General features: G+C 47.1%; 1 protein-coding gene across 6 annotated transcripts in view; it reads left to right on the top strand.

Moving 5' to 3' along the window:
• PIK3R2 (phosphoinositide-3-kinase regulatory subunit 2) overlaps window positions 1-9,036 on the top strand; it is a 39,619-nt gene extending 30,583 nt beyond the window's left edge. For 5 of the 6 annotated variants that reach the window (XM_083366126.1, XM_083366128.1, XM_083366127.1 and 2 more), the window contains 4 exons: window positions 19-195; window positions 1,217-1,288; window positions 5,390-5,560; window positions 7,076-9,036. In XM_083366126.1, the coding sequence (XP_083222252.1) occupies window positions 19-195; window positions 1,217-1,288; window positions 5,390-5,560; window positions 7,076-7,268 (613 nt within the window). In that variant the 3' untranslated portion in view covers window positions 7,269-9,036. Of the gene's footprint in view, window positions 1-18; window positions 196-1,216; window positions 1,289-5,389; window positions 5,561-6,481; window positions 6,620-7,075 lie in introns of those variants that run through there. The other variant, XM_083366129.1, reaches the window with a different exon arrangement.
• Window positions 9,037-10,975: the final 1,939 nt, after the last annotated feature.

The following is a 10,975-nucleotide window of genomic DNA, read 5'->3' as shown; positions in this document are numbered from 1 at the left end:
CCTGTCTTTTCTTGCTAGGATCATGATGAATTCAGAAAAGCTGAAATCTCGCATTACGGAAATTCATGACAGCAAGATGAAGCTGGAACAGGACCTCAAGCAGCAGGCCTCCGAAAACCGGGAGATCGACAAGCGCATGAACAGTCTCAAACCTGACTTGTTGCAGCTGCGCAAACTCCGTGACCAATACCTCGTGTAAGTGCTCTTCCTAACCATCCTAGAAACACAAGCATAAATGTGGTTTAAAATCTGCCGTCCATAGCCAAATGGGTTGGACTTCTCTACAGGTAGTCCTCATCTGAGCACTTAACGACCAGTCAAAGTTGCAATGGAACACACCCCCCCCAAAAGCACTTCAAATCCAGATTCAAAGTTATAATGGACACACACACACATACAGAGACATGTGGTCACCTTTTGGGCACTCAACAACTGGCCCCCATCTGCAGATATTTGAAGCCTATTGAGATCACATGACTGTAATTTACAAGGTTTTTTTTGCTAAAAACCAGTGTTTTCTTCCATCAAAAAAAATCCCCACTTCAGGGATTGGGTTTGCTTAACAATGGATGCATTTGCTTAACGACTGTTGCGGAAAATGTCATAAAATTGGGTCAATCATGTGGGTGCCTTGACGTATGACCATCATGACCTATGCTGGAAATTCTGGGTTCCAAATCGAGAACTACCTTAATTTCCAGCTGCCATTCTGATAGCATAATGCTGCCCCCTAGTGGCCTCTCTGTAAAATGCATCTGCTCTCACAATTCAGTCCTAAGCAAGTACAGACTTGCAAGGCTTTCAACCTGATTGCCACAGTCTGTAATAGTTAAAAGCCTAAGAAAGGTAATGATGAAAGCTGTCCAATGATTGCTTTGCTTATCTTCAGGGTATGACCTGCCTGTAAAATGTAATTTTTTTTCTAGTTAGCTAACAACATTAAATTAACATGATCTTGGGACAGCTAAGTTTGCAATAGTTACTGAATTATAATTTTAAAAACTGTTCTTTTAATGGTTAGAATTTTTCCAACCCATTGGAGTGGTGCAAATAATTACCCTTTTATAATTATGTACCAGTGCCTTCTTGATGTGGTCAACATTTTCATTCTATGTTACTAGGCTTGGCTGTAGCCTAGAAGAACAGCTTTATGCGTGTCCCTTAAATGCTGTTTAAAAACGAGCCATTTTTGTTCCTTTTTTTTAAATGCCTCCAGATGGTTGACCCAGAAGGGAACTCGTCAGAAGAAGATCAATGAATGGCTTGGCATCAAGAGTGAAACTGAGGAGTAAGCAGCTCAATTCTTATTCTGCTCTGAGAGGGCTCATCATCTCCAAGTGTGTGTACAGGAATTCAGAAGGTTCCATATTGAAATTCTGGTGTGTCTAGTTACAAACAGCCAGCAAGTAGGAGATTGAAAAGGGGTCTCTGTGCCAGAGACTTCAGTGAGTTTCTTACAATCTTCTGTAACCTGATCTGTCCTGTAGGAGGTCTAGCTTTAATTCCTGTATCAGGAAGACAACCCAATTGGAAAAGTGCTTATTATTTATAAGAGCTGTGATGGCACAGTGGTTAGAATGCAGTATTGCAAGCTAACTCTGCCCACTGCCGGCAGTTCAGTTCTCACTGGCTCAAGGTTGACTCAGCCTTCTATCCTTCTGAGGTCGGTAAAATGAGGACCCAGATTGTTGGGGGGCAGTAGGCTGACTCTAAGCTGCTTAGAGAGAGCTGTAATGCACTGAAACGGTATAAGTGTAAGTGCTATTGCTATTTTGTTTGCAGCAGTTCAAATCTTGATATCCCCAGTTAAAAGAAATGTTACCAAGGCCTAGATGGGTAGGTTGGTATGGACCCCCTTTTGGAGTTCTAGCATCACAACCTTTGGGTCCAGCATCAACCACAACATCCAGGAACGGGGTGAGGAGTGACAGTCCTCCTAAGGAAAAAAAAATCTAATGATGGCAGAATCCCTCCCATAAAGCCTCATTATTTGAGCTGGAGACTGTCAAAGGGTCCTTTTGTCTATACCCAATTCAGTGGGCTCCCATACCCCAGAGGGCCCGCTCCAGCCTTCCTGGACACACATCAGCAGATCCTTAAACAGTAGTCTCAGTTTGTTATCACACTCTCCCCAGCTTTGCCGCTGCTGCTTACTGGCAGAAGTAAATTACAGTTCTCCTTAATTCCAGGTTGCTCTCAGTTTCCTATACAGAATAGCAAAACCCACAACCTTTCACCACTAAATGCTCCACTACAATGATCACAACCATCACCATGCCACACCCAGCTGCTTTGCTGCAGGGCTGTTATAATTGCTCTTTGCTAAGCGGCTGGGCTGACTGGGGAAAGGTCTTAAAGGGATAGGGCATCATCAGCCCAGATGCCAGCTACTCTTGGGTAGCCTGTCCTCCATGGGGGACTCCATGCCTTGGGATGGGACTTGGAGTTGATTGATGATCTGGCAGAAGAAGTGGCGATTAATCTTTAGGCGTGCTTCCTCTGATTTTGTTTCTGCTTCAGACACCTGTAGGGCAGGGAAAGCCTTTAAACTGGTCTTTCTCAAGTGCTTCGAATACGAACAGAGGAGGTTCCCAACAATCTGGCTTGAGACCTGGATATCTGCAAGAGCATCTCCTTCAACTGGATCCTGGATCCTGCTGATTTGAATTGGAAAAGCAGGATCCTGCTCTTTTGAATTGGAAATAATTGGAAAGGAATTGCTCCGGTGAGAGATTGTGGGGTGTAGGTGGAACAAGGCATTTCTGTTTTGCTGTCCTGGATTTAGAAGTTTTTTCCACCAGAAATCTGAATGACCCCGTTACCCTTGATGTTCACAAAAGTCATTAAAACAAAGCTGTTCAAGGGAGCCTTTATTTATGATCTAGCTGTCCAGACCACCTAACCCCTTAATGCAAAAATGAATAGTTAAATGAGGTGTCGGTTTTAATGAATTTATTATTTAGGTATTGTGTTTTCTTTCATTTTGGTTATTTTCAGGCATTGCCAGGAGTGATTTTGGAAAATGGGAGTATAAAATCCGTTGCCGTGAATTAATAATAAAAGGATCAGATAGCACCAGTGCTTTTTTTGTAAAAGAAAAAGGTGCCGGAACTCACACATGTCATACAACCCGCCTTGCCTACCCTACAAGGTTCCATCCAAAAAAGGTGCCGGAACTCCGTTCTGAGCGTTCTATGAGGAAAAAAGCCCTGGATAGCACAATTGGGCATGGGTTCTACAATCAGTCATGGCCTTCCATCTACATCAAGTCAGTGCACCGGTCCCCCAGGATAAATACCAGCTTCCCAAGAAAAAACAAAGGGATCAACCTGGAATCCCTGCCCAGTTGTGCTATCTGATCCTTTTATTATTAATTCCTGGCAATGAATTTTATACTACTGCTGAGCTCTAGATCTTTTCGTTTTACATAGCTCTGGAAGTCCACCACATCTATTGTCCTCTTAAGGAAGGAGATTGCTACTTTGTAAAAGGGCAGGATATTCCTTAGTAATATCTCATCTCTCGAAAGCGGAGATTAGAGGGTAAGAGGCAATAGCAATAGCACTTAAGACTCAGATATCACTTCACAGTGCTCTGCAGCCCTCTAAGCCACAGGTCGGCAACCTGCGGCTCCGGAGCCGCATGCGGCTCTTTGAGCCGTCTCTTGCGGCTCCCAGCCGCCCGGTGCGCGCGCACCTCTTCCAACGGGCAGTGGTGCGCGCGCACCTCTCCAAATGGAGAGTGGCACCGCCCGTTTGGAGAGGTGCACGCGCACCTCCCCGAATGGGCGGAGGTGCGCGCGCACCTCCCCAAACCTTTGGAGAGGTGCGCGCGTACCTCCGCGCGAATGGGCAGCGGTGCCGCTCTTTCAGGAAGCCCGCCTCGGCCCGTCTGTGAAGCTGCCGAAAGCGGCAGCTTAGCAGACGGGCCGCGGCAGCTTCCGCAAAGAGCGGCGCCCCTGCCCATTCCGAGAGGTGCGCGCGCACCTCTCCGAACGACCGGAGGTGCGCGCGCACCTCCCCAAACCTTTGGGGAGGTGCGCGCGTACCTCCGCGCGAACGGGCAGCGGTGCCGCTCTTTCAGGAAGCTGCCGCTTTCGGCAGCTTCCTGAAAGAGCGGCGCCGCTGCCCCTTCGCTTTCGGCAGCTTCCTGAAAGAGCGGCGCTGCTGCCCCTTCGCACGGAGGTACGCGCGCACCTCCCCAAAGGTTTGGGGAGGTGCGTGCGCAACTCCGGTCGTTCGGAGAACGGGCAGCGGTGCCGCTCTTTCAGGAAGCTGCCGCTTTCGGCAGCTTCCTGAAAGAGCGGCGCCGCTGCCCCTTCGCTTTCGGCAGCTTCCTGAAAGAGCGGCGCCGCTGCCCCTTCGCTTTCGGCAGCTTCCTGAAAGAGCGGCGCTGCTGCCCCTTCGCACGGAGGTACGCGCGCACCTCCCCAAAGGTTTGGGGAGGTGCGCGCGCAACTCCGGTCGTTCGGAGAGGTGCGCGCGCACCTCTCGGAATGGGCAGGGGCGCCGCTCTTTGCGGAAGCTGCCGCGGCCCGTTTGCTAAGCTGCCGCTTTCGGCAGCTTCACAGACGGGCCGCGGCGGGCTTCCTGAAAGAGCGGCACCGCTGCCCCTTCGCACGGAGGTACGCGCGCACCTCCCCAAAGGTTTGGGGAGGTGCGCGCGCACCTCCGGTCGTTCGGAGAGGTGCGCGCGCACCTCTCGGAATGGGCAGGGGCGCCGCTCTTTGCGGAAGCTGCCACGGCCCGTCTGCAAAGCTGCCGAAAGCGGCAGCTTTGCAGACGGGCCGTCGCCATCGGGCAACCGGGAACCGGTTCCATCTCATTTTTTTAAAAATGGCAGCCGCGTGCGTCCGCGCATGCGCAAAAAAACTTTTTGCGCATGCGCGTGCATGGACACACGCACGCGGCTCCCTCTTTTTTTAATTTGTGATGGAACCGGTTCCCAGTGGCTCTTTTTCTTTTTTAGGTTGCCGACCCCTGCTCTAAGCAATTTACAGAATCAGCATATTGCCCACAACAATTTGGGTCATTTTACTGACTTTGGAGGGATGGAAGGCTGAGTCAACCTTGAGCCCTGTCAGGATTGAACTCCAGGCCGTGGGCAAAGTTTGCCTGAAGTACTGCATTTTAACCACTGCGCCACCAATAGCGCTCTATAGGAAGTATCTTAATAGGATACTTAAGATACTTAGGATCGGCAATAGGAAGTGTCTTAACACAAATCAAGATGGTGCCAGCGGTTCAGGACTCTGAACTGTAAGAAGGCGGTGGGATTGTCTGGTGGCCGTGGCGGTGCCCTTGAAGGGCAGCTTTCTATACAGAGCTGCTTTTGGGCAAACTGGCCAGGCTTCCTCTTTGCGTTCTCATCTTTTATCTCTGCCTTGCAGCCAATACTCCATGATGGAGGATGAAGAAGAGCTGCCCCATCATGATGAGCGGACGTGGTATGTAGGCAAGATCAACCGCACCCAGGCAGAGGAAATGCTGGTGGGCAAACGTGATGGAACGTTTCTGATTCGGGAGAGCAGTCAGCGAGGGTGCTATGCCTGCTCTGTTGTGTGAGTCGTCTTAAAGTATTTTTTTTTAATTCATTTAAAAACCAGGCTTCATTCATTTCAGCTGACTTGATTGATCAGCTGACTTGAATCAGTTGGTGCCTGTGTTGTGGTGAAACTCAAATGCAGCCTTCATTTGTTTTCTTTGATCCGATGTAGCCAATATTCTCTAAATGTTGTTTGATCTCGCAGGGTAAAGGATGCATCTTCCAAGATGCTCTTCTTTGTAACTCCTAGAAATATTCATTATTTTTCAGGGCAATCACTTTCATAAATTACCAGGAGCGTGCGCCATCTATAAACGGATTTATTTATTTACTTATTTCTTTTGCAAAACTATACGGATGCCTATCTTAATCAGATAATTCCAACCCTTAACAAGGATAAAAATGAAACATGGATATAAAAAAACCTGTTAACTATATCTTGGGAAAGGCATTGTACCTGTTCTCTATCACCTAGTATGGGGGTAGACAACCTTGGCTCTTTTATGACTCGTGGACTTCAATTCCCAGAATTCCTGAGCCAGCTGGCTCAGGAATTCTGGGAGTTGAAGTCCACGAGTCATAAAAGAGCCAAGGTTGCCTCCCCCTGACCTAGTATAAGGGTCCCCAATCCCCAGGGTGTGTCATAGTACCGGGCTGTAGCTTGTTTGGAACCAGGCTGCGCAAGTGGTAAGCAAGCATGTTTTGCGCATGCAGCTCCACTTGCATGAGCAGTGGGCAAGCACCCTTGCGCGTGAAGTTCCGTTTGTGCCAGCAGCAGGCATGTATGCCCGCTGCTATCACAGAACCATTCCCTCACTCCCCCTTCCCACCAGAAAGGTTGGGGACCTGGTACAAAATGCTTTTTCAAAAATGGCAATTGTGACCTGCATTTCCTTTAGATGCAATATTTGCCTTTTTTTCTGTTTAACCAATGCAGGTGGTCCTCGCTTGGCAACCACCTGTTCAGCGACTATTTGCAGTGATGATGGTGCTGAATGGGGAGGCTTAATGGCCAGTCCTCAAAGTTAGCAGCCATCACGGCGTCTCCGTGGTCACACGACTGAATGTCAGATGCTTCGCAACCGGCATGCAATTCCACACAGCAACCTATAGTCATGTGACTGTCATCTGCAGCCTTCACTGCTACCTTTCAACAAGTAGAGCCAATAGGGAACCTTCGCCACAAGTTGTAGTCGTATGATTTCACACTTAACAACCGTGATTCCTTAATGACCGGAATTGCCATCATAAGTCAGTGCAGTTACATGATTTTTGACTTTATGCCCGCATTGCTTAGCGACAGAGTTGCCAGACCTGGTTGTGATTGTTAACTGAGGACTACCTGTTCTTCCAAGAAATGTTCAATATTATTCGAAATACTGCATCTTGGATAGCATCCGCTTTCTCTCTCTTCCTGTGCCCCCCCCAGTTGTCCCTCATTGCGTTTATGTGGTTCTTTTTCTTTCTTGTGCATTGTGTAATGACGCAACGTACAATTCTTAATCAATTTCTTAATTTCTTGTTCTTGCAGGGTTGATGGAGACACCAAACACTGCGTGATTTACAAGACAGCAACAGGCTACGGCTTTGCAGAACCTTACAACCTCTACGCCTCGCTTAAGGAGTTGGTTTTGCACTACAAACACACCTCCCTCGTGCAGCACAATGACTCACTCAATGTCACACTGGCACACCCGATCCTCTCCCAGCCTCCACCAAGATGAACGCTTGTCTTCCCTGCCATTTTCCACTTCCTGCCCTTCCAGAATTTCCGATGAATGGCTTGCCTTTTCTTGACTGCCCCACGGGATCCAAAACCCCTCAGATTTCCTTCTCGTGTTCACCGTTAACTATGCCTGTGGTTCAGTATCTTGCTTTTCATCGGTGGCTCTCCTCTTCTACTTCATTTTCCTGCCTACCCTCGTTTCTCTAAGCCGGTATTTTTCAATCTTGACTATGTTAAGATACTTGGACTTCAACTCAGCATGCTGGCTGGGGAATTCTGGGAATTGAAGTCCATGCATCCTAAAGTGGTTAAGGCTGAAAATCACTGTTCTAGGCTAATATATTACATTTGCCGGTGCATTTTGAATTCTTTCTTCATTTTCTCCTAGTGTTTTGGTTTTTTTTTGGTGCTAGGGATCTTACACCGCTGGGCACGATCTCAGCACACAAGCAATTCTTGGGAATAAAAGGTGCTTCTGCAGGCTGTCAATCCCTAAGAACTTGGGGAGAAAGCACCATTTCCTTTCCTCGCTTTCTCCCTTCTGGATTTGCCTGGGAAGGGCGAGATGAGATGGTTAAGAACTCCTCTGGCCTTGCATCCATCCATGTTGGCATCCCCCTGGCACAACTCAGCCTGCTTTGCAGTGACTCTCTTTTCCCCCCGTGCCGGCTTTCTCTTCCTTCCCCAGTGTATAGTGATACGACAGTAATCCGTTTTAGCTTCCTATGCAGCTGCTTCTGTTCTTAAATATGCAAAAATGGAGAGCAGGAAAAGAAAACTCCATTGTAGTAGCCTTTGGAAGCTTCTCCCCACCCTTTCAATCTGCCTTGCTTGCCAAGCACTTTACCTGCTGCTGAATGGGCCGTGGCGGGGGGGGGGGGGAATGGAGGCAGATTCAAATGCCCTCACACTTCAGCCTTCCCCCATGGCTCCATTTAACCAGGACCGAAAGCCTGCCTCTTCTTTGAACACTGATGCTAGAGGCTAGCAGGCCACGCTGGAGACCCTCAGCCTTCCTGTGTGAGACCAGGTGTAACACCTTTCTGACAGGGCTCCGCTTCAGCACCCCAGCCAGTCCTGCTTCTCAGGGCTGTACCTGTCCATATTTCTGGATGGACCTGGAGACTGGTGGCTTGACTGCGTGCTCTTTGGCATAAAGCCATACACTCATTTCCCACTTGTGCCCGAAAGGAAGCAGGGAATGGGTGGGGGGAGGACCTTCTTGGTAATTCTCACGACTAGGCTTTGTCCACCTGTATTACCTGGCCTGCTTTTATGTAGTGCTGGCTTCCATTTCCAAGAGCTGGTCTTAAAGCCATTCGGTCTGTACAACTCATATCAGAAATAACCCTTGTGATTTTTTTTGTCTCGTGCTGGCACATGCAAAATGCTCTTTGTTCTGAGCCTGCCTTTTTTTTTTCCTTTTGTCTTCCTATTAAAGCCCCTTTTTTGATGTCATTGCTGACCTCCAGTAAAGGATGGAATTATTATTATTATTATTAATTCTCATCATTCTTTTCCAGTTAGCAAGGAGGAAGGTTGTTTTTTCTTTTGTTCACGGCCATATGCCTCTCTGGATCTGCATGTCCCTCCCATGCAGGATAGAGGCAGCTCGAGTGAATGGATTCCAGCAGCAAAAGTTTTCTTCTGTTGTGTGTTTTCTCTCTCATTCTAGATATATGCAATAATACCAAGCACCTCTCTTATTTCCCTTCCTCACATCATTCCAGCCATACTTTCCAGGCTCCTTCACTTTAAAAGAAAAAGGAAAGAAACGTTTATTACATCATTGTAAGCTCCAGTATTTGCGTCAGAATTTGTTACTGTAAGATAAAAAGAAAATGAAAAGTTTTGTACGGTACTTCCAACATTAAAAAAATATATAAAAAAAATAAAATGAAATGAAATGTGTTAATGCAAAAGTGCACGTGCCTCTGTTTCTCTCCTTGCCCCTCACATTTTGATTCTTATAATGGAAAAAAAAATAATTCAACTTTTTTTTTTATAATTTGCAGAGAGTTGGAGGGTCGAACTTCAAAGCCTGTCAAGCAAGACCAAGACAGAGCAGTAATAACTTTTAAAGAACTTTTTTTTCCTGAGAAAGGAAGTGGGTAGCCTGTTGCTTTTTGTAGAAAAGAAGAAGTGAAAAATGATGTCTCTGCACATAAGTCGGGGATCTCATAACGAGAACCAGCCCCTGAAAACTGCAACACTGGTGTCTTTTCATAACTTGATACGAATGTTAAAAACCAAAAAAAAATCTAATTAGAGCATTAAATACAATTTTATTCCTTTAACTTAAAATGTTTCATTATGGCCACTTGGCTGGTAATTTTTTCATTAACCAGTATACCAATGTTAGTTTTTTGTTTTTTTTCTGGGTTGGTACATACTGTATTATTTTCTCATGACAATTTATAAGTGGCCAACTATGAATTCTGGGAGTTGAAGTCCACAGATCGTAAAGTTATCATGGTTGTCCACCCTTGATTTATAGGATGAGAAAATTTAGGAAGCCTACCCCAAAAACCACCCCAATTTTGGTTCTCTTTTTCCTTGCCTGGTGCAGTCCTTTCTCCTAATAGAAAGCTCTTCCACCTCGTAGGCTGGTGGAATGACCCTTAGAGCTGAGCAGCCAAACCCAGCCTTCCTTGGCCATTTTGTTTCCCATTTGGTCAGGCAGTGCCAGCTTCTGACCCCTTTTCCCTAGCCAAGTCTTGCTTTGCCTCGGTTCCCCAGAAGATCCCAGTGCTACCTGAGAAGGAGCGCCCTCCACTCTCAAGAGACAAGGCTTCCTGGAAGTTGGCACGGGTCGGTCAATCAATCTCTGCTATTGCCAGGAGCATTGTTGGGTTGGGCTGAAGCAAGCTGCTAGGCTGTTATTTGCAACCTGTTCCTCTTCCTCGGATGCTTCTATGGCTCAAACTGGGCATCTTAGTGATGCTCAGCCAGCCTTGCTGAGCAACGTCCTACCATCTGTGGGAAATTACATGGAAGGAGGCTCCACTGAGACACTCCTGCCCTGGTGATTTCCAGATTGGACTACTGTAATATGCTCTACCCCCTTCATTGATTACTGCCTTGTGGCGAAGGGGCTTGCATAATTCAATGAAGCTATGAGCTATGCTGTGCAGGGCCACCCAAGACGGACAGGTCATAGCAGAGAGTTCTGACAAAACGTGATCCACTGGAGAAGGAAATGGCAACCCACTCCAGTATCTTTGCCATGAAAACCCCATGGACAGTACCAAAAGGACCTCCTGGAGGAATGTTGTCCATGGGGTCGCGATTGCTTTGTGTGAGAGGGATGGTCATAGAAATGTGATATATAGATAGAATAAATAAATACAGGTAGCCTCGACTTAATGACCACAAAATTTCTGTTACTAAGTTACTAACACTAATTATAAAAGCCCCTCAAGGCAACAAAACTAAATGCTAAGCTATGTCTCTGTCATTATAGCTCGCCTTGTTATGAGTCTGCTCACAGGTGCATTTAGCTTCGCTGGAAGACGAGCTCATTTAGAACAGGGCTTTTCAACCTGTTACTCGAGCACCTGTTACTCGTCCCAGCTTCTGCCAACCTAGCAGTTCGAAAGCACGTAAAAATGCAAGTAGAAAAATAGGGACCACTATGGTGGGAAGGTAAAAGCGTTCCGTGCACCTTTGGCATCTAGTCATGCCAGCCACATGACCACGGAGATG

The sequence above is a fragment of the Vipera ursinii genome (assembly GCF_947247035.1).
Source record: "Vipera ursinii genome assembly, chromosome: 1".
NCBI classification, from domain to species: Eukaryota; Metazoa; Chordata; class Lepidosauria; order Squamata; family Viperidae; genus Vipera; species Vipera ursinii.
The sequence above is the reverse complement of the archived record's forward strand: the minus strand, read 5'-3'. Positions and strand labels throughout refer to the sequence as shown.